We start from the raw sequence: 24,198 nt of genomic DNA, 5'->3' as shown, positions 1-24,198 counted from the left end.
TGGTGGTTTACTGTGTCAAAGGCAGCAGACAGGTCCAGGAAAATGACCTGCTCGAGCAGAGTGGAGGGGCTCCGTAACAGGATATGAGAGTGGTAACATTTCTCCAGCCCCACCCCTCAGCTGTTTGGCAAAATAAGTGGCAGGGAGACCACTTTGTTGTTGTTTGAATCCCAGATTGACCCTTTAAGTGTATTCAAGATGTTTGTTTTCCTGTAAACATACAGGGTTTGTTGGCCTGAACTCGCCCTACTCTACCTCCCTACTCTACTCTACCACCCTACTCTACTCTACCACCCTACTCTACTCTACCACCCTACTCTATCTCCCTCAGGGATATGCCAACCTCCTTCAAGGGTACACTTGGTAAAATCATCTACTCCTTAGAGGCCAGGTTGACCAGGTCAATGAGGGTGGACAGCAAAGCCAAGAGTGAGTTCACCTTGGTTTCACAGCAGGACATGTCCCTGATCTCTGATCTAATGGTAAGGGTCAGTCTCATATTCACACATTCTCGCTTTTCACATACGGTAGCAAGAATGTTTGTGTCCCATCCCAAAACTCAAATGGGTCAAGATCTCCGTAACTACTATTTGTCATATCCTTTAGGAACCTCAGGATGATAGCAAGGATAAGGACGTCACATTCTTTGCATCTGGAAATGTCTCTTTGAACGTCCACACAGAGAGGATGGGATACCTGCAAGGTGAGGATTTGTATGACACATGATGTGTAGTAGAGCTAGACTCAAGCCTAGGGAAGCCGGTTTAGAAGGGAATGAGGCAAACAACAAAAGCTACACTAACGTGCAAAACTGACTTGATTTACATTTGATCTCCTTCTGCTTCCTTTTGTTATAGCTTTTTATTTCACTCCCTCTTGAAAATACAGTAACTAATGCTCACACTTTTAATGTGGTTGGCACAATGATGGGTGTGACAAAATAGTTACAGTATTAACAGTATTAATATATCACCACATGTTACAGTACATTTCAACCATTTAGACCCTTTTATCCAAAACGATTTAAAACGAGAGATTACAGGGCCAGTCTCCCTGGAGTAACTTAGGGCTAAGTGCCTTACTCAAGGGCACACTAGGGGTGGTGTTCCTAGGTGGGATTTGAACTCATGACCTTCTGATCACCAATCCAACTCACTATCTATAAGGCCACCACTACACGTGTAGCCTGTTATCTTTGCGAAGGACATCAGTAAATGTAATGTAAAAGAAAATGATACATGTTTCCCCATTTTACAGGAGAGGAGCTAAAAGTACGAACTGAAATTGTCAACAACTCCACTCGCTCAGTAACCCCCAAGTTCCGCTTATATGAGAAGCAGAGTTTTTATGCCCAGAGCGAGAGGAGAGTCTACACTAACAACATCTTGAAGGAGAAGGGCGATCCACTACCTGCTGGTACCCGGCAGAACAATACCAAAATTCTGAACATCCCTCCACAGCTCTCTGCCACCATTTTCAAGTGCCCCATAGTCAAGTTAGAGTACAGACTGAAGGTACAGTACAGTATCTCTCCGCTGTATACATGAAGTTTAGCCTACTATATGTTTTCACCTGTCCTTGCTGTGGACCAACGCAACAAAATCAACCTTTCTTAATTTTTGGTCAATATGTGTTCCTTTTCTCCAGGTCATTCTTGATATTAAACTCAGCAGAGACCTGGAGATCAAGCTGCCCATTGTTGTTCTTCCTGCCACCCAGCCTCCTCAGCAGCAGCAGCCACCGCCACCGCCACCTTACTCTAACGTAGCATTTGGGACTTCAATTTGGGACTTGGCGCTGGTCCACTCCCACCAGCCTACCCATCCAAGTCAGACTGGTGAGGAAGGAATGGAGGAAAAGAAGTAGGAAGTTGAATGGGAATTGCAAAGGGATTATACAGTGGATTTAAATGCACATTGCATCATACATTTGTCAAACCACACCATTTCATCCTACCCACTCTTTTGCAGAGATTTTTTTTTTGTCTTTTTAATTTATCCACGGTCCATGATTTTTCATGTAAGAATGAGATGAGGGAAACATCATTAAGTGGGGAACACATTTAATAATTTAAATGTATTAATTACAAGGTTGTCATTTTACAATAAATACCAGGGTAACAGTGTTACAGTATGATGTGTGGAAGGCCAATAATGTTGTATAACTACAGTACCAGTCAAAAGTTTGGACACACTTCCTCATAGTACTGTATATGGCAGTTATGAATGATTTTATATAACTATAATTGCATTTATTAATAATTTGGTATAACTCCAATTGCATATATTAAATAAGGTAATGTGTATGTGTGTTATGGCCGTGCCCTGTTTTGCTCTATTGAGGTGGTGTGTCTGAGGTGGAGGTGGTGCTATCGGATGTGTGGTAAAGACTACAGACTGTGGGAATATTTTGACTGCCTACATTTTTATTTTATTTTTTTCCATTGCTGTTAACTAGAATTCATTGTATTTCCTCTTATCTCTGTTTTATTATGGGGTTCGTTTATGATTACGACTTTATGATATAATGGAAAACTATTACAAAACTTGGAAACACCGGTAATGGAGGTGGAATATCTTATCGTGACAAGGTAGTAAAGAGATTACCCATGGATGTCAAACCATGCTTGTTGATGTCATTGCACATGTTGTAGGTGTGGGATAACATGATGGACTGCTTTCCTCATCTGAAGAGGTCAGCTGACTACTTGTTTACATATGTGACACGGTTCTATTAAAAGGTCCTCATGTCGGCAATTGTGAAACCTTGCAATCGAGCCAAACAAGTCTTGTGAATTTTTTTTTCCCCGGTTTTTGGCATAGGACGACAAATGAAGCGATGAAGAACCCACTCGGTATTATAACCAATAGTTTTACATTCACTAAATACGTACAGTTAGTTAGCAAAGTCGGGTGGGGGGTATTAGGCCCAATCCCGATTCTCTTTTCTACCACTTCGGCTCGTTTTGGAGTCACTCGCTTTGGAGCCAAGGCCTCGGAACAGAGCCACAAGCCGTAGTGGTTCCCCTAAAAAATGGGACAACCCTTCACGACTGATCACGTCATCCGTATCGTAGAAAAGCATTGACGCTCTCGATTCATTCACAACTTGAATGAACTTGAACGCTATCAATCGATCAAACAAGTCATCAAATAAAAAAGAACACTGCTTCATTATCAGACCATGACAGAATCTAACCTGTATGAAACCTGTGCTCCTATGCTGCCGGTCTGCACCGGTCTGCACGACGACCCCCCCCCTAACTACACAGTCATCAGAAACGACAGGAACAGGTATGGGGGTGGTGTCTGCATGTACATTCACAACGATATTATCTTTAACACCCGGAATGACCTGAATCGTGACAAATTAGAATCTGTTTGGGTTGAAATTATCTTTAACAAAGCAAAACCGGTGCTGGTTGGTACTATCTACAGACCTCCCGATCAGAGTGATTTCTATGATATTCTTGAGGGGTGCTTGGATGACGTTGACTGTGTGGAAAAGATTCTTATTGGGGATTTGAACACGGACATGCTCAGAAATGAAGCATCCGTTTTCAAATCCTTCACTAGGTTTTCTGAATTACACGGTCTCCGTCAACAAATTACCAAACCCACTAGGGTGTGTATTTCTACTCAAACCACCATAGATCTCATTCTAACATCGGATGAGTCCAAAATCTCCAAGAGTGGGGTTATTGTATGTGGGCTAAGTGATCATTACATGATCTTTTGCACTCGTAAAAAACATAAACCCAAGGCTGGCGGTCATAAAACTGTAACCACTAGATCCCTTAAATCCTATTCTAGTGAGGCCTTAAACCATAAACTGGAGAATCAAGACTGGTTAGATGAACTAAAATGCACACAGGTTGAAGAGGCATGGCTAGGTTTCAAAACCAAATTCCTAAATATTATTGACAGTATAGCCCCCATGAGAACCACCAGGGTTAAAGCCCGATCGGAACCATGGATGAATTCGGACATTCTAAATGCTATGAAAGTCAGAGACCTAAAATGCTCTGAAGTTCAAAAATGCAAATCAAAATTTGTGAAACACTTAAACGAAGATCACAAAACCCACTTTGAGAAAATTAAAAAACAATGCAACAAACTATGCAATCAGGTAATTACCATGACCAAATCTGCTAAGAAAGAATACCTCGATAACAAAATCGAAGAAAACTTAAACAAACCACGTGACCTTTGGAAGCTACTTAATAGCCAACTAGGTTGCAGCCAAAAACTCAAAACCAGGTCTACAAACATCAGCATAAAATCTGGAGATTCTCTCCTTACAGACAAGCTGGATGTGGCTAAGTGCTTAAACACTTTCTTTACAACCATAGCCACCAAATTAGTTAACAATCTACCACCCCACTCAGGGCGTTATGGTGTAGAGCACATCCGTGCGTTCTACAATAAACTGGGTGTACGCAAAGATGATTTTAAACTCTCCATGGTGTCAAACGATGAGGTGTTTAAAAAGCTGGGCGCTCTACACTCAGAAAAGGCCACGGGCCATGACAATATTCCAGCCAGATTTCTAAAAGACTCAGCTGCCTCCATTACCCCAATCATCACCCACATAATAAACCTCTCCATCAAACAGGGACACGTCCCCCTTGACTTTAAAATAGCAAGGGTAACCCCACTGTATAAAAAAGGAAGCAAATTAGACCCAGGCAACTACCGACCTGTTTCTATTCTTAATTCCATCTCGAAACTTATGGAAAAAATAGTTTATGAACAGGTTGATAGGTACCTTACCGAAAAAAATCTGATGTATGAATTTCAATCAGGATTCAGAACATCCCATTCCACTGACACATGCCTTCTCTATTTGAACGACCACATCAACCATGAGGTGGACTCGGGCAAGTACTGCGGCATGGTCATGCTGGACCTCCAGAAGGCCTTCGACACAGTAGATCACCACATATTGTTAGATAAACTGAAAGCAATTGGGTTCGATAGAACATCGGTGAGCTGGATGCAATCCTACTTAGAGGGGAGGGAACAGGTGGTTAGTGTGAACGGAACACTGTCCCCCCCCCTCCCAGTGACCTGCGGCGTTCCACAAGGAAGCATATTGGGACCCTTACTGTTCCTAATATATGTGAATGACATGTCATCAGCATGTGATTGCAATTTGTTCCTGTTCGCGGATGACTCGGCTCTGCTGGTCTCTGACAGGGACATATTGCAGGTGGAAAAAGCGCTAAGCACTGAACTGAGTAGAATCTGCATCTGGCTAGCTGACAATAAACTATCAATACACCTAGGTAAAACTGAAACCATCCTATACGGATCCCCATCTAAACTCAGAAAGGCTGAACATTTTAAAATAAAAGTGGGTAACATTAATATCACAAGAAAAGAGGATATTACATACCTGGGCTCCATCTTAGAGGCAAATCTTTCCGGAGATAAAATGGCAGCAAAAGTAATCAAAAAAGTGAACCATAGAACTAGATTCTTGTACAGGATATCCTCACTTGTCAGTAAAAACACACTGAGGACCCTATCAGGAGCTCTCATTCAATGTCACTTCGACTATGCCGTAACATCATGGTACTATAGAACCACAAAGGCCCATAAAACAAGACTCCAGACAGCCCAAAATAAACTGGTTAGGCTTCTGCTAGGCCTCAACCCTAGGACACATCTAACCGCTGCTCATTTTTTTAGCCTTGATTGGCTACGAGTAGTTGACAGAGTGCAGCAGCTTGCACTGGGCCTGGTCTTCAAGATACGCTACACCACAAAGACACCCAAGTACCTGTCAACATACTTCCAAAAAGTGAACAACGTCCACACATACAACACCAGAGGAAGCTCCACGAACCACGTTCAACCGCGTTGCACCACAAACAAGGGGTTAAACTCGTTTGCAAACTATGCAGTAAAAATGTGGAACGCCCTTCCTATAATCTTAAAGGAGTGCAAAACACTGCCCACCTTCAAAACCACTCTCAAAAAACATTTACAGGAGGCTGCAGTCCGTAACTGGACCCTCTAAATCAAAAATCAGATTAAAAGACCCGAACTACCCACTGTACATACTTTGTGTTTTGTCCCCCGCCCCCACCTGTGGTGTATGTCCCCACCTGTCCTACCCGCTGTACATACCTGATGTTTTGTTGTATTGTTCTTCCCATGATGGATGTATTTTTATCTTGTAGATAGTAATAGTTATTTGTCTGTATTATCTTGTAGATAGTACTAGTTTGTTTTGTCGGTCTTAAATGTAACGATGAATTGAGAATCAAGGACCCCAATTGAAATAAGCCAGTGGCTTTCTTGGGTTTTTATCCTGTTAGTTGACCTTGTATGTAATATGTACTTTCATGTACCTACTTCTGCAAATCTTCTAATAAAGTTTTCAATCAATCAATAGGACAACAGTGCAACAACTTCGCGGCTGAACTTTAGTTACATTTACGGCGTCAAATAACAACTATAGCGTCATATACCACCAAGGGGGGGAAATTCGCGCCTATCATGCTGTCAAACACCACAGGTAATAATTTATTTCTAAATAAACATGATTGTACATCTCTGAAATGTAAATCGCGCACCGATGTATTTCTATAGGGAAGGCTGTGCTTGACACTTCCATGGGACTGACGTCGGGGCAGCGGAACACGGTGACTGTCAGCCTGTGACAAACGCGCAGATATGAGTGCTCCGGTGTCCTGCTGGCTCCGGTGTCCTGCCCACTGTCCTGAGCGCGCTGGACTGTGGAACTTTCTATGTTAAGCATAGGCACAGCACCTCGGCATAACAGAGATTTTTTTGTTATGCTTGTTGTAAAGAAAAGGTCTATAATGCATTGAAATGACTCTTGTCTAAGCTTCTGCAGTTAACCTATTGACGACTAGCTGATACTGGCCTGCGGAGGTGAAGCTAGATAGGACCCCTTTCCATGGAATGAAATGCAATTGCTTGCTGATTTTCCTGGCTACATAGTGTACAGGTTTTTACTTTTGCCTGCTTGCGGCTCTGTCAGTATTGATTGATTGATTGATTGACTGAGAATGTTCATTATGTGAAGCGCATTGAGTTGCATCTTGTAAGAAATGCGCTATACAAATACAATTTGATTTGATTTAATTTGATGTGCTCGAATAAATATTCTCTTAAAGAACAGTTCAGTAGTGGTGCCTAATATTTGATTGGATCATTTTATCTTAGAAGTTATATCAAGGACGTCTCGTTGAGATTAAACGAACTCGCTTGTAAGTAAAGACTCAATTAACTCAATTCTGGAGAAGTTGGTCGACTCGCCTTACAAAATACAGTAATGAAAACCTCCTGTTGGAGTTGTCATGTCCCCGAGACTCCATCAGTGGCCAGCCTCATTATATTAGACGTGGAGTGGCTTACTGGGGCGGACAGCAGGTTTCAGTCTTGGACTGTTTATTTAACTACACCGTAAAAAGAGGGACGGACTTGACAGGCCGTTATTGCGTTGGACTTATGAAAGGCACGCCTCTCCTAGTACGGTAGTTTGGTTTGGTGTTCTTAAAGCTACTTCGTCCTGCTGGTTCCTCAAAAGTTGGAGAGCGACCAACTGACTGGAGGATGGCCAGGTCCGAGGAGAGCCAGGTCCGAGATGCGTATCCGCTGCGTGAGGAGACCGAGAAGTGTCTGGTTACCACAGGGGATGGAGACGGAACCGTGGTAATATCCTGAAATTATAACATTATCGCCTTTTATTATAATGAATCATTATAATTGTATGAAGTTAGAAATAAAGTTGGAAGGCAAGCAGAACGTTTGAGCTGAAAGTGGGATAGAATTGTGTTTAAAAAAACGAGATTAATTATTTTATCGCTTTAGCGTGACGTCCAATTCAGATTGTTAAGAGATACGTTTCCATCTCTCTCAGTAGTTTGCATAGAGTGGATTTTCCCGCGTAGCCTGCTTTTCATATTACTGACAACACGCTTCCAGGGAACGGTGCCACCAGGTGCGTTCGTAAATACGGTCTGGAAATCTGCCCTGAGCGCCCAGAGCGCTCTTGTTTCAACTGAAATCAGTTAATTTCCGAACGGTCAGAGAGCACTCCGAGTGCTACGCTCTCGGAGCGTATTTACGAACGCACCCATAGACAGGTGTTCCAGTGTGGCATGATGCCATCTCTCTTCTCTGTGTTCCGCAGAAACACGCAGGCATCCCCCTGTCCAAGAAGATCAGCTACGCAGTGGGGGGCATGCCCTTTCAGATGACCGCAAATGCAAGAGGGTTCTTTATGCAAATTTTCCTGCTGGAGGTGGTGCAGGTCAGCTCTCTCTCTCTCTCTCTCTCTCTCTCTCTCTCTCTCTCTCTCTCTCTCTCTCTCTCTCTCTCTCTCTCTCTCTCTCTCTCTCTCTCTCTCTCTCTCTCTCTCTCTCTCTCTCTCCCCCTCCCTCTCTCTCTCCCCCCCTCCCTCTCTAATATTGGCATAGTCAATAGTAGTCATAGTCACACATCTTACATTGCCAAAGCACAGGAACTTATAAATCAACATTGGCACATTGGCATTTGAGGGCTTAGTGGAAGGAGTCAGGGTCGCTTGATTTTAGATGATTATAGAATTGAATGCTCTTTTTTTGGATATTAATTATATATATATTACACTCACAGAATCAAATCAAATGTTATTTGTATAGCGCATTTCTTACAAGATGCAACTCAATGCGCTTCACATAATAAACATTCTCAGTCAATCAATCAATCAATACTGACAGAGCCGCAAGCAGGCAAAAGTAAAAACCTTTACACTATGTAGCCAGGAAAATTCCCTTGCAGCCCTCTACACATAGAGCGACTACTAGCCAGTTTGCCTACCAGCACCCAGCGGTGGCCCCCCCCCCCCCCCCGGGGAGCCCCCGCCGCCCCACACACCCAGCCCGCCCCACCACCAGCACACCCGGCCCAGCCAAGCAAGCACAGACCATAAAAGGCCCCGCACAAGGACGGCCAAGCAGGTGCCCCGAACACTTTATTAGGAACACCTGAACACCTTCTCGTTCATTCAGGTGGTGTAATGGTGTGGGGAATGTTTTCTTGGCAGACTTTAGGCATGTTAATACTGATCAATCATTGCTTGATTTGAGTATTGTTTTTGATTTGATTGATTTGATTGATTTGTTGTTTTTGTACATTGTTTGGATGAGAATGTAATCATACACACGTAAAGATTTTCAAAAGAAAAATACATTTCAAGTGTAAATGTAACTAATCAATCAGAAATCAATAGTTAAAAAATATACATTAATGCCATATAATGAGCTTCTTAGACCAACCATCATAGTTTAATCTAATCATAATCTAATACAAAAACAATCACAACACTTGTGGATAAACCATGTGTAACTATAAAATATGCTGTAATCTGTTTAGAGATGGGTGTATTGAATGAATAAATAAAGACTATTCATTCATTCATTCATTCATATTGCTGTATGTCATATTTAACTCTATCCTAGATGGGTGTGTTGCTGTATCCCATATCTAACTATCCTAGATGGGTGTGTTGCTGTATCATATTTAACTCTATCCTAGATGGGTGCGTTCTACGCCTCTCTGATCCTGTTCCTGGGTCGAGTGTTTGATGCCATCACTGACCCTCTGGTGGGGTACCTTGTCAGCAACAGCAGAAAGACACGCATCGGGAAACTCATCCCCTGGTAAGTCCCCTGTATCTGACTGGGTTAGCCTTCTGAGCTAACCTTATCTCCTTTGGCGCTTTTCCATTACAGGGCCAGGCCGGGTCAGCCCGGGCTGGCCTGCTTCTTTGACCCTTATCCATTTGTCGGCCCAGGTCGCGTCAGGTCGGTTCGGGTCGCTTCTTTAGCTCCCCTTCGATACCAGGGTCTACATTTTTAGATCCGGATCTTTTTGCCAGGCTGCGTGTGACGTGTGACGCTGCCCACCGTTGATTGGTCAATGGAAATCGTCATCCCATGTTCATAGATTTCTTCACTAACCGCCATCTTGAAATACCACATTCGCTCTTGGAAAATGTCACTAGAGCTTCTGTAATAGCTTATTAATAAAGATTCGAAAAATTATGCTGACCATCGTATTATCTTAGTTTAATGTCATTTCAATGCATCATAGAACTTTTATTTACAACAAGGATAACACAAAAATCGCTATTATGCACCGTCTTTGCCCGTGAATAACACCGGCTGTGGAGGTGGTACAAACACAATACTCCTTTGCTAACTTCACCATCTGTCTACGGTCATTTTGAGCCCTTAACCACCGCGCTGACACCCCGAGAAGTTATGCTTTTAACCGTAAACCCGATGAACCGGGAGTTCACCCGCTGCTGCTGCTCGCAGCACCGCTTGCTGCTGTTTCAAAGTCCCGTTGACAGCGGGGGCAGAGAATATTTCTACCCCGGAATTCCATTCAAATGCCCGCGTCAGTCAGCCTTTTCCATAGAAATACATCGCTCCGTTATATATCTAACGTTACATGTTTTAAGGCTGATCTGTGCATGATAGTGCTGCATTATGTTGATCTATTTATATCGATCTATTCTTGCCAACTCCTTATTACCAGTGGAAAGGGGGAAGACTAAAACACTTTGAATGGGATAGATAGGACTTTCCGTTCAATGAAGCATTGATACTCGCGAGTTCATCTCGCTTTTCCCCCCGTTGATGTATTAAACAATCTAAGCAATCTAATCAGAGCAGTTGTTATTATGTCATATTATTGATGGATGTGCCATTTTTGATGGACAGCAGTGAACGGATGACTGGATGTCAACTTCAACTTCAATGGAATCCCAAGCTGTGCCGTCCAGCCATTTTCGCCGTTCACTCATGAGTCAAATGCCGGTAGATTCGCGTCTTGTCGGCGTTTCCCTGGTTGCGAGATCTAAACTACTAGAACTGAAATCGGCAGGTAACAGGCACGTAACATCCATATGCTGGTACATATATTTGACTACCAGCAAGACACCGGAGCACTCTATAAACGCGGAGATTGGAGCCCCGCGTCAGTCAGCCTTTTCGTAGAAATACATCGCTTCCCAATCCCTGGTTGCGAGATCTAAACTACAAATCTACTAGAACTGAAAGCGGCAAGTAGGCTAACAGGCACGTAACATCCATATGCTGTATAAATAAATATATTTGACTACCAGCAAGACAGCGCTGCACTCGTATCTATCAGCCTGTCTGTATAATGATGTCGTTGAATGCCGATGCTGAGATACAATGATGCTACAGTTCATAAAGCAGACAAGTGAAGGCAGCCTACTATCTCCTACTCCTCCTACTCGATCCTGGTCTCTCGTGTATAGTGGAAAAGCGCCAGTACCAGGAACTGTTCAAAAGCGGGCCGAAGCGAACTGAGCCGAGCCGTGCCAGGCCGGTCAATGGAAAAGCGCCACTTGTGAGTCACCTGTATCTGACTGGGTTAGCCTTCTGAGCTTTTTTGAGTTCTCCCTCTTTCAAATTCAAATCTGAGCTAGCCCTGCATTTACAATAGTTCAAAATGTCCCCGTCGCCCCCCCCCAGGATTGTGGTGTCGACTCCGTTTGCTGTTGTGTCCTACGTCATGATGTGGTTCACGCCCCAGGACTCCATGTCCCCTGGCTACAGCTTCCTCTGGTTCTTTGTCTGGAACAGCGTCTTCGACCTGTTCATGAGTGTGAGTTTCTATAGTAGCCATAGTTACCATTATTAACTAGCACAAGATAACACTTTTCTGTTGGGTTTAAATGTTCCTCTCCCCTCCTCTCTTCTCCTCTTCTTTGTGCAGTGCTACCATGTCCCTTACACCGCTCTCAACATGTTCCTGGGGGGAGACCAGAGGGACAGAGACTCTGCCACAGCCTTCAGTAAGACTTAATTTCCTCTCTCTGTCTATGCAACCCCCCCCCCCTCTCTCTCTCTCTCCCTCCCTCCCTCCCTCCCTCCCTCCTCTCTCCTAATTTCTCCACCTCTCTCACTCTCTGTGTTATGGAGCTCTTAGATGCCCATTAGTCCGTCCCTCCCTGTCTGACCCAATAGGGACTTTAAGCAGTGACGGTTGAAGGGACGGCTATGGCGTTTGCGAAATGTTCTTCTTTTTTTTTACACTTTAGGGTTAGGGTTAGCTGTCTCGACACTTCCTGCCGTTGAGGACGTATTACTGAGTACCGCATCTTCGTCCCCTCTGTCATTCTGTTCCTCCCCGGATATTGATAGACTGGTTCTACTTTGCTCAGTCACATAGTTACTGTGTGTGTAAATAACCCCATGAAAAGTTATTTTATGTTAATTAACCTGCCGTACATTTGTACATTTCTAGCTTACTTATTGCAGGACTGGTTTGTTATGTGAAATATGTTGTTTGAATAGGATATCAGTGACTTTTATTTCGAAGAGCTTTGGGCGAAATGTATGTTTTTGTTTTATTCGGCTTCCGTAATGATGAAGCTCTCGACAAGTTTATTATTAGCTCTGATCACAAAAGGATAACGTAAAGGAAGAAAGTTTAATGGACCCGTATGAGGCCATAAGTTCTTACGGTGCAATTTATTAGTTTGTTGAATATATTATATGTGGACTTTCACGGTTGAAAGATTGCAAGAAGAAAGAAATAAACAAGTAAATTACAGCAGTAAGTTTCAAGCCTTTTCATACTACGGGGATCCGTTACAGTGTGTGTGTGTGTGTGTGTGTGTGTGTGTGTGTGTGTGTGTGTGTGTGTGTGTGTGTACGTGTGAACAATGTGTTCTGTTATCGTAATCTATAGTAATTAATGGCAGGAGCTCTAAACAAGTGCATGTGTGTGTGTGTGTGTGTGTGTGTGTGTGTGTGTGTGTGTGTGTGTGTGTGTGTGTGTGTGTGTATATGTGTGTAGTCGTTCTAATAACAGGATGTTAATTGTGTCGGGGGCGGGATGTCAGTATGTCAGGTCGAGCTATTGCCAACAGGTCGAAGGTCACAGCCAGCTTCCTGTACTTGATGGAATACATCTTCAATAAAGAGGAAGTGTGTTGTGGAATCAGACAGAGCTGCTGGAGAGGAGTGGTTTCATGTTCTAATGTCCACACTAGCATAGCAGTCGCTACCAGTAGAAACATGTTCCAATGTCCCATTAGCATAAATGTCGCTAGCAGCAGAAACATGTTGTATTGTGTCCAAACTAGGGTGGGGGTTTGGGGGATGTTACTCTCTTGAATTATTCAATTCACTTCAATTCAATTATCTTGAATTATGCCCATTGCCTTATGTCTTGTGCTGCAATTTCAGGAACTGAAGCCTAAGAATTTTACTCTCTTACACTTTTACAACAATAAACTTGAAACTCTCCATCTCTCTCTATCTCTCTCCCTCTATCTCTCTCTCCCTCTATCTCTCTCCCTATCTAGGAATGGGGATGGAGGTGCTTGCCACCCTGGCAGGAGCAATCATTCAGGGTCAGATCGTGGGGGTCTATCATGCCAAGAAAGCCCTGGCCTGCAGCCAACTGAACCACAACGAGACTTTCCTCCAGAACCTCTCCTCCCCCGTGGGCCAGAACTTCTCCTCCCCCCTCACCGACACCCTTCAGAACACGGTTAGCTCCCTCCCTCTGACCCACAACACACTCACTGATAGGCCTTTTCCACCAAGCCAGTTTGAGGGCCGGTTCCAAGCCAGGATTCCAGAGTGGTACCAACACTTGACTGGTCTACAACAAAGAACCGCTTATGTCAGGGGCTGGGGCGGGATTATCGTGACCAACCAAGATAGAAATCTGTGTATCATTAATTTATTAGATTTGTTTAACTGCAATGTGATCGATACCAGTGTAGTCAATGCTAGGTAGCTAGCTATATCGACCTAGCGACCTAGCTTACAACAAAGGCTAACATATTTGCATTTTCAGGTAAAAAAAAAGAAAAATCAACGTAAGATGTTAATGTTAAACTTTGTTGTAAGCTAGCTCACTAGGTGAGAAAGCAGAGACGTATATAGTAACGTAATGACGTGGCTCTCTAGCTTGTGGAAAAGCAAACCGGTTCATAGAAGGTTCGCAAGTTGAACCAACTGCAAACGGGCACTAGCACGAGAACTAGAACTAGGTTGGCGTTGGTGGAAAAGAGGCCTCTGTTCTCTGCTTCCTCTCTCTCTCTCTCTCTTTCTCTCCCCCCTTCACACACCCCTCTCTCCCCCTCCCTCCCTCCCTCTGCTTCCCTCCCTCCTTCCCTCTTTCACTGTCATGCTCCTCTATACTATAGTAGATAAGTGTGGAGGGCACTTGCTTGCTTCACTTCCTCCCTTCATAGGAGGACAGGAAGTGTGACAGAGGACATTTAGTCAGTCAGTCAGTCAGACAGACAGACAGATAGACAGACAGACAGACAGACAGACAGACAGACAGATAGACAGTCAGTCAGTCAGACAGACAGACAGACAGACAGACAGTGTGTAGTAGTCCAGTGTTTTAGGTGTGGTGTGTGACTGTAGTCCAGTGTTTTAGGTGTGGTGTGTGACTGTAGTCCAGTGGTTTAGGTGTGGTGTGTGACTGTAGTCCAGTGGTTTAGGTAGGTGTGGTGTGTGACTGTAGTCCAGTGGTTTAGGTGTGGTGTGTGACTGTAGTCCAGTGGTTTAGGTGTGGTGTGTGACTGTAGTCCAGTAGTTTAGGTGTGGTGTGTGACTGTAGTCCAGTAGTTTAGGTGTGGTGTGTGACTGTAGTCCAGTGGTTTATGTGTGGTGTGTGACTGTAGTCCAGTGGTTTAGGTGTGGTGTGTGACTGTAGTCCAGTGGTTTAGGTGTGGTGTGTGACTGTAGTCCAGTGTTTTAGGTGTGGTGTGTGACTGTAGTCCAGTGTTTTAGGTGTGGTGTGTGACTGTAGTCCAGTGGTTTAGGTGTGGTGTGTGACTGTAGTCCAGTGGTTTAGGTGTGATGTGTGACTGTAGTCCAGTGGTTTAGGTGTGATGTGTGGCTTAAAAAATATGCAACACTCCACTATGGCTAAAAAGTGTGACGCCACTGGCTATGAGAGTTTCACTTGTTGGTCACCCCAACCACCGCCCCAGATTTGACAGTATGAGCTCCCTGCTTATGCTATTCTGTATGCTGTTGATAATTTCAGGCAGGGACCTATACAGAGCGAAGACATACATTTACGCCAGACTTAAATGTATTACCATTTTCATTAAACATTAATAAATTGATGTGTCCTTACTGAACCATTCTGTGGTTCTGTTGTCCATTAATGAGTTTCACCTAAAGCTTGAGAGCATCTCTACTCCATGTACTGCCATGGTCTTAAGATTTCCTTAGTAGGGGTGCAACGGTTCTCGGTTTTATATTGAACCGTATGGTTTGCCATCCACGGTTCAATACGCACTCGTGAATTGTCGGTTTTTCGGTTGAGGTCGAGGTTGTCTGGAACTCAGTTGCTTCTGTAACTTGTTCAAATGTTTGTTCATGGCAATCAGAGTTGAGAACATGGCAACAGTTTGAGGAAGCCCCAGATTTCTGCATTGTGGGGTCAGTTTGGCATTGAATACAATGATGAGGGAAAACAGTTAACAGAAACATTATTGCAAGCATTGCTCGTATATATAGCATAATATGTGCATAATGCGTATATGGTCTACCTGTGAAAGTGCACTTTTACTTTTATTTCTTCCTCTCCTATACCAGTAGTCAAGGCTAAGAGGCACTTTCACATTTCAAAGTGTTTATTATAATTTCTTTACATTTTAAAGTGTTTTTTGAACAAAGAAACAAACATGCCAGGGGCCAGGGGCCCTGAGGAGAGGCCCGATAACCACCGGCGCACAGCAAGCAAGCAAAGGCGAAAAATATGTACACTGTGTATCCAGGAACATTCCCCTGCAGCCCTCTACTCATAGGCTACGTTCACACTGCAGTGAAATGTGACCCAAATCCGATTTTTTTGCCGACACGCGACTCAGGTCTGATTTATGCATGACCGTGTGAACAGCGCAAGTCACATGAAATCTGACTTTTAAAATCTGACCTGGGTCGCGTTCAGAGGTGGTATTACATCGGATACATATCTGATATTTAGCAACGCGCCCGCCGTCTGAATTGTCAAGTCGCTTATAATGCGACTTTTACATCACTCTAGCAGGGTTGCCAGATGGGATTGACAATTTACAGCCTAACCAGTCTATAACCGATAAATCCAGTAGCCCATTCTGCGGTAACCCGCCCCATCTGGCAACCCTGCACTCTAGACGCACTTGCTAATATCTTGCTCATATCTTTGCCGGCTTCCGCTGCACAACAACTTGAAAAATAATCTGGTTGTAATGTTATCATGTTATCCTATATATGTTATCATGTTATCATATATATTATATATCATAAATCTAGATATACTTGCAGACAGTATACAGAGTAGACCTGTATCCTACAAAGACACTTAGATTTAGATTTAGTAATCTACAAATTAATTAGACCCCTATACTTTCTTTTATTTATTATTTTTTTAAATGTTTATTTTACTACTCGATCTTTTCAGTTTGTAAAACGTCTTTGACTTTGAGTGTCTAGAAAAGCGCTATATAAGTCTAATGTATTATTATTATTATTATTATTATTATTATTATTATTATTATTATAAACAGTGCGCTGTCCTTCTGCACATGCGGGTCTGTTCACGGCCGTGGTATGTTCACACAGGAGTCAATGTAGGCCTAGGACAAATATAGGTCACATTTTAAAACAAAAAAATCGCATTTGTGTAAAAAATCGGAATTGAGCATCAAGACCTGCAGTGTGAACGTAGCCATAGAGCGACTACCTCCAGTTTGCTTATCAGCGTACACACTGTCCCCAAGTCAACAGTTTGTAAATAAATAGTAGCATTTCTTTTCTCCTTACGCACAAACCGTTGCACCCCTAGTCCTTAGTGATACTGTAGTTGAGAGTGTCGTGGAAAACGTTACTAAAATAATAAAGACCGGAGCTGTTAGTTTTCCTATAGACCTTTATGGCAAGCAACAAAAGCAGAGTTGGTTTGCAGAGCAACTCTCGAACAAGACTCAGCCCTCAGTCTTCATACAATTTCATGGAGACCCCTCCTCATATGGCCATTAATAATCTTAGGCAAGAGGGGCTTCTCCTTACACAAGAACATTGATTAACTTCCTCTGATCAAAGTCTCCAGGTCACTCATGTGACCATTGTCTCACATAACATCCTCCTAGATAGATTAGCCTCCATTGGAATCACTGGCACGCCCCATGACTGGTTTACATCATACCTCTCTGGCCGCACTCAGTTTGTCCAGCTCAAAAATCTAAAATCACAGCTCACTCCAGTCACCACCGGTGTTCCAGTCACTCCAGTCACCACCGGTGTTCCCCAGGGATCTGTCTTGGGCCCCCTCCTATTCATAATTTACCTCCTACCCCTTGGCAATTTCTTCAGGAAATTTGGACTTCAGTTTCATTGCTACGCAGATGACACCCAGCTCTACCTATCCACTAAGCCAAATTCCACCCTCCCACCCACCTCCCTCTCCGACTGTTTGCTGGTAATTAAATCCTGGTTCTCAATCAACTTCCTAAAACTAAACAGTGATAAAACAGAGGTTCTCCTCGTTGGCACTAAATCCATCTTGGCTAAACCTCACAGCTTCTCACTTACCATTGACAACTCCACAGTCTCCCCTTCCCCTCAGGTTAAGAGTCTGGGTGTCATCCTGGACAGCACATTATCCTTCGAATCTCACATCAACAATGTCACTCGGTCTGCATATTTCCACCTACGCAACATTAATCGTCTCCGTCCATCACTTACACCCTCCAGCACCGCCATTCTTGTCCATGCCCTGGTTACTTCCCGTTTAGACTACTGTAATGCCATCCTCTTTGGTCTCCCACACAAATGTCTCCATAAACTTCAACTGGTCCAGAACTCAGCTGCACGCATCATCACTAGAACTCCCTCCATTCACCATATCACTCACAAATTCCGTATTCACTTTAAGATTCTCCTTCTCACCTTTAAGGCTCTCCATAATCTAGCACCCTCATACCTCTCTGAACTCCTTCTTACTCACACTCCCTCCCGTAGTCTCAGATCCTCCTCTGCCAACCAACTTGTCATCCCTTCTGCCTGCCTAACTACTATGGGGTCTAGAGCCTTCAGCCGCTCTGCTCCCCCCCTCTGGAACACTCTGCCACCCAACTTACGCAATACTGACACTCTCACCACTTTCAAATCCTGTCTTAAAACACACCTTTTCACAATGGCCTACTTGGTTTGATCTCATGTATTTTGTTTGTTGTTATATCTGATTTTGCTGTTTTTATCTCATTTTGCTTTGTTGATTTTATTGTTTTGATATGTGGTTTTAAACTGTCTTGTAAGGTGTCCTTGAGAGCCTTGAAAGGCGCTCATAAATAACATTTATTATTATTATTATTAACATACACAATTGTGACAACAATCTGTGTTGTTCTTGGACTTGACCCACCCAAGCCAAGATTGTTTTTACCGCTGTTTACTCCTGCTTATGTGTGTTGGTGTCAGAGGAGAGCGTACGTGGTGGCAGCATTGGTCCTGGCGGCAATCGTCTTCCTGTGTAGTCTGGTGCTCTTCCTGGGAGTCAAGGAGCAGTTGGGTGAGTCAGGGTCAGGTGGGGGGGGGGGGGGGGGGGGGGAGTCCGGGGGTGGGGTGGGGTGGGGCTGGGGGTATGTGTGTGTGTGTAATGTACCAATACAGTAATATACCCCCCCAGCCCCTCTCAGCACCCTGGGCAGGATCCGCATGCCGTACCTGACAGCTATGAAGATGGTGGCAGGACACACCCCCTACGTCAATCTGGTGGCTGGCTTTCTCTTCAGCTCGCTCGCGTTTCAGGTGAGTGATGATGATGATGATGATGATGATGATGATGTTAATGATGATGAATATGATGATGATGATGATGATGATGATGATGATCTCTGCAGATGGCACAGGGGAACTTTGCCCTCTTCTGTACTTACGCTGCAGGTCTGGGGGCCTACTTCCAACACCTGGTTGTTATACTACTCGTGAGTACTCTCCTACACACCTTTCAAAGATCACTAGCTCACTCAACTACTGGTGAGTACACTAACCCAGTGGTTCTCAAACCTCTCCTCGGGGGCCCCCAGCCGCTCCACATATTTGATCTGTTCCACCACCAGCACACCTGATTCAACTAATCAAGTTGATTAGTCAAGTTGATTAGTTGAATCAGGTGTGCTGGTGGTGGAACAGATCAAATATGTGGAGTGGCTGTGGCTGTGAGTCCCCGAGGAGAGGTTTGAGAACCACTGCACTAACCACACTCCTACAGACCCTTCTAAGTACACTAACTCACTAAACTACTGGTGAGTACATTGCTATACACCCTTCTAAGTACACTAGCTCACTATATTATTTTTGAGTACACCCTAACTCACTGATTCTCAACCTTGGGGTCGTGACCACACGTAGGGTTGCGAAATGATATGGGGGTGGTGTGAGATGATCATGTTATATGAACATGTTCTATAATAGGCCTACCCAAATATGTTATTATATTAATAATTGACTTTGTATTAGAAAAAATATAATTAACAGTAAATTATACTGTAAATAACAGTATCTGCGTCGAATTTGGCACAAGCTACAGTAGAGCTGTACCTGAATCCCATACTCAGAGCTCATATTGTATTTTTTCAAATAAAAAGTCAATTATTAATATGGTCAAATATTTAGGTAGTCCTATTATAAAACAAAAAATCCACTCTTCAGAATGGAGGTCTGTGTACTGACGCACAAAGATCGCTGGATGGCGATGCCACACAAGAAGAGAAAAATGACAACATCACGAACAATGGAAACGAACAATGGAACAAATTAATCATTTTCTCACATGTACCGTAACATACATTACTACACTCATCCCTAAATGATACCACAAAATGATTATAAATTATACCGTAGGAAATGCAGATAGACAAGTGGGCTAATCTAAACTATTAGGTTAATTAAGTAAAGTTACGTTACATAAAAAATAAATAGATTATACGTTGTCCTACACAGTCTATTTTCTTCATGATCAACATGCAGTTTTACAATTAAACAAATGACTGCTTATAACCGTTTCACTTTTCGAACCCCTCATTAAGGATGGATGACAGCAGAGACTAAACTCAGAACAATTTATAATGAAGTGAAATTAAACATATTATTGACGGCCATTGTCAAAGGCAAACTCAATGTACAGTACTCAGTACACGCTTCCAGTACAGAAACGCTTCCAGTATGGAAGACATGACAGAAAGAGCTGCAGCAGTTCCACCATGCACACGCGCCACTGAGATTGACGTTTGCGGTATCATTTAGGGATGAGTGTAGTAACACTGTTACAGTCCTTTCTCTCCTCTCCTTGTCTAGGTTGCTGCTACGTTGTCTATCCCTCTGTGGCAGGCCCTGCTGGTGAGACTGGGCAAGAAGACCACCCTCTTCATAGGCCTCTCTGTGAGTGCGGCTGCAGGAACGGAATGCATGGACTCTTCATCAAAGCAGCTCAATACATCATCATCACCCTTTAACTTGTCCTTTATCTTTCTCTTTCTCTATTCTCTTTCTACTAATCTCTTCCCCTTTCTCTCTCTCTCTCTCTCCTCCTAGATCTATATCCCAGCCCTGGTGGTGATAGCCTCTGTACGCAGCAATCTGCCTGTCTTCATCGTCATGTCTATGTTGGCTGGCACCAGCCTCTCTGCCCTCTACCTGCTTCCCTGGTGAGAGTGGCTGTGTGTGTGTGTGTGTGTGTGTGTGTATGTATGTATGTATGTGTGTGTGTGTGTGGGGGGGGGGGTCTGTGTCTGTCTGTTTGTTATCTTATTTGTGGTTGATGACATTGTTTCCTAGAAAAATATTGTGTTGTCTGATACCCCCTTTCCACCAACGCAAACCTAGTTGTAGTTCTGGGCTGGTGCGAATGCCGGTGTGCAGTTGGTTCAACTTGCGAACCTTCTATGAACCGGTTTGCTTTTCCACGGGCTAGAGAGCCACATCATTACGTCACTGTATACGTCTGTATACGTCCCCGATTTCCCACCTAGCGAGCTAGTTTACAACAAAGGCTAATATTAACTCACATAGTTACATCTCACATTGTTTTTTTTACCTGAAATATGAGAGTATGTTTTTCTGCAGTCATGTCTTCTTTTTCTGGACGGCGATTATGTTCAAGAAGAAAGGTAATTACCTAAAGTTTTTATTATTATTAACACTGAACATGAGATGTTAATGTTAGCCTTTGTTGTAAACTAGGTCGATCTAGCTAGCTACCTAGCATTGATTACACTGGTATCGATCACACGCAGTTAAACAAATCGAATAATTTAATGATACACTGATTTCTATCTTGGTTGGTCGCGATAATCCCGCCCCCAGCCCCTGAAACACAAAGAACTGGTTCGAGATTAGGCACCGTCTCTGAACCGGCCCTCAAACTGCCTTGGTGGAAAAGGGGTATGAGAGTCATTCTCCTCCACCTGTGTGTATGTCTATGTTTATGGAGTATATGGTATGGATGTATTGTGTGTGTGTGTGTGTGTGTGTGTGTGTATTTAGGTCCATGCTGCCAGATGTGATTGATGACTTCAAGGTGAAGAACCCCACCAGTACAGACCTGGAGCCCATGTTCTACTCCTGCTATGTCTTCTTCAACAAGTTTGGAGGAGGGGTGTCTCTGGGGGTCTCTACCTTGGTGTTACAGTGAGTTAGCTTAGCCTAGCCTGCTACCAAACCTGTAGTAGTGAGTTACACCTAGCTTAACTTAGCCTAGCCTGCTACCACACCTGTAGTAGTGAGTTACACCTAGCTCAGCTTAGCCTAGCCTGCTACCAGACATGTTGTAGTGAGTTACACCTAGCTTAGCCTAGCCTGCTACCAGACCTATAGTAGTGAGTTACATACACTGAACAAAGATATAAACGCAACACTTTAGTATTTGCTCCAATTTTTCATGAGTTGAAATCAAAGATCTAAGACTTTTTCTATGTACACAAAAGCCTATTTCTCTAAAATTCTGTTCACAAATTTGTTTAAATCGGTGTTAGTGAGCACTTCTCCTTTGCCGAGATAATCCATCCACCTGACAGGTGTGGCATATCAACATGCTGATTAGACAGCATGATTATTGCACAGGTGTGCCTTAGGCTGGTCACAATAAAATGTGCAGTTTTATCACACAGCACAATGTCACAAGTTTTGAGGGAGCGTGCAATTGGCATGCTGACTGCAGGAATGTGCACCAGAGCTGTTGCATGTATGTGCTACAGTGAGTTACAACTACAGTTGACCCTGTTTGAACACTTGAGATGCATCCTTTCTTCCTTAAAGTAATCAAAGCTCTAACTGATTGGATTGGTCAAAGTAAGCTTTCCAGTGCTTTGTTTTCACCAATCAAGTCATGTCATGATCAATGAGTTTTTGATTTAAATGTTTGTGTTTTTGTGTCAGTGTGTACTCTATTTAACAATTTTCTCCTTGTCAGTTTTGTAGGGTACCAACCTGGGGGCTGCAGACGCAATCCCTCTGTGATCACGGCCCTGCAGGTGCTGTTTGCCCCCGTGCCCATCGCCCTGCTCCTCATAGGGATGCTGCTCTTCTACTTCTACCCAATCAACGAGGAGCGCCGCCAACACATCCAGAGGCAACTGCAGGAGGCAGCATCAGTTTCATGTACAGCTCTTTAAAATGGCATCCTTCCTCTGAGTAATCACTGATCTCTTGTGACTGCATCGGAGGCAGCTGTGTAGTGGGGCACATGCTTTCACCTATCCAATCATGTTACAATCATGAGATTAGCAGTGATTACCCACAACTACTTTTACCCTTTTCAGTGTATTCACAGAGTCTACAGTATCGGTTCATATTGGTGACTAGTAGGGGTGCAACGGTTCAGTTGGCCCATGGTTCGGTATGAACCTTGGTTTTTGGGTCAGTTTCGGTATGTGTTTTGGTAAGGAGAAAAAAAAAACTAATGGTACTATTTATTTAGAAACTGTTACTTTACTTTATTTTGCTTATACTTATGGAACTTTAACATTTAGACATATTCCAGAATATGAATGGTATATTGTATAATATAAAAAATATAAATATATAAACAAAAAACACTTTCAAATGTAAAAATAAATAAATGTAAAAGTGCCTCTTAGGCTTGACTACTGGTATAGGAGGAAGAAATGAAAGTAAAAATGTACTTTAGCCATGACCGCTGTACCAAAAATAGGCGACACAAAGCATTTCAGCGACACGTATTTCTGTTCACAGTTTCCATTCCCTCATCGCTGTATTCAATGCCAAAACCGAAATGAATGACCCCACAACACAGATTTGTAGCAATCCGGTGCCTCCTCAAACTGTTGCCATGTTCTTAACTCTGCTCGCCATGAACAAACTGTGGTGAACGTTATCGCCTGTTTATGCATTGCAGAGAACCAGAGTTAGTGGCTACTGTTATTTTTCATGTGTTCACTGATTGGCTGTTCAGCTGTAACTCATTTGCGTATTAACTTCAAAGGATTATGGGCCCATTTTATGTTAGTCAACCCATTACTGTGATGTTCATGTCTGAGCATGTCTAAGCAGGTTCAAGAGGATAATTAAGCGTTACCGAGCCGTTGAATGAATGTGAATTCTATGGTCAACAATAGCTCGCATTGCTTTATTTGGGTGTGTCAAATCTATATTTCCATCCCTGTTACAAAACACTTGAACAAGTAGCAACTACGTTCCAGACAAACTCGACCTCCGTCTTTGAATGACCCGCAGCATAAACCGAAAACCGCCACGGTTCACTATTGTATTGAACTGTGGAAGGCGAACCGTACGGTTCAATATAAAATCGAGAACTGTTGCACCCCTAGCGACTAGATGTCAAATTAGATCCTAGCGCGACACCTAGTGGCAGGTAACTGCAGCTGCTGCTTCTTACAGGTCTCAGACGGAATTATAGGCATACTCTCTACATGTTGGCTAAACCTCAGTGTCAATATTAGAGTGGTGATGTGAGTAGTCCTCTGGGAAGTGTAGTCTATAGAAGTGCCTATGTTATTGCTTGCGGTAAAGAACATTTCTGTTGTGAACAATATTGTGTTGGTCCCTATAGGAAGGATGGCAGCCAAGTGTTGGATGCGGTGCCTCTATGGAGATCCACCTGATGTGGACAGGCAGTCAGTTTCCTAGGGGGTAATTTC

At 43.4% G+C, this 24,198-nt stretch overlaps 1 protein-coding gene across 1 annotated transcript; it reads left to right on the top strand.

Annotated features, from left to right (window-relative positions):
* Positions 1-335: 335 nt before the first annotated feature.
* On the top strand, positions 336-22,692 carry LOC308160277 (sodium-dependent lysophosphatidylcholine symporter 1-like; the record flags this gene model as incomplete). The annotated part of the gene is made up of 17 exons (XM_080534195.1): positions 336-482; positions 607-703; positions 1,258-1,514; positions 1,648-1,837; positions 7,564-7,688; positions 8,170-8,289; positions 9,555-9,679; positions 11,528-11,660; positions 11,772-11,850; positions 13,369-13,556; positions 18,500-18,590; positions 18,708-18,829; positions 18,922-19,005; positions 20,378-20,461; positions 20,615-20,727; positions 21,566-21,709; positions 22,491-22,692. The coding sequence occupies 17 exons, from the start codon at positions 336-338 to the stop codon at positions 22,690-22,692; spliced, it is 2,301 nt and encodes a 766-aa protein (XP_080390321.1).
* Positions 22,693-24,198: the final 1,506 nt, after the last annotated feature.

Source organism: Nansenia antarctica (genome assembly GCF_963989245.1).
Source record: "Nansenia antarctica genome assembly, chromosome: 6".
In the NCBI taxonomy this organism is placed as follows: Eukaryota; Metazoa; Chordata; class Actinopteri; order Argentiniformes; family Microstomatidae; genus Nansenia; species Nansenia antarctica.
The sequence above is the reverse complement of the archived record's forward strand: the minus strand, read 5'-3'. Positions and strand labels throughout refer to the sequence as shown.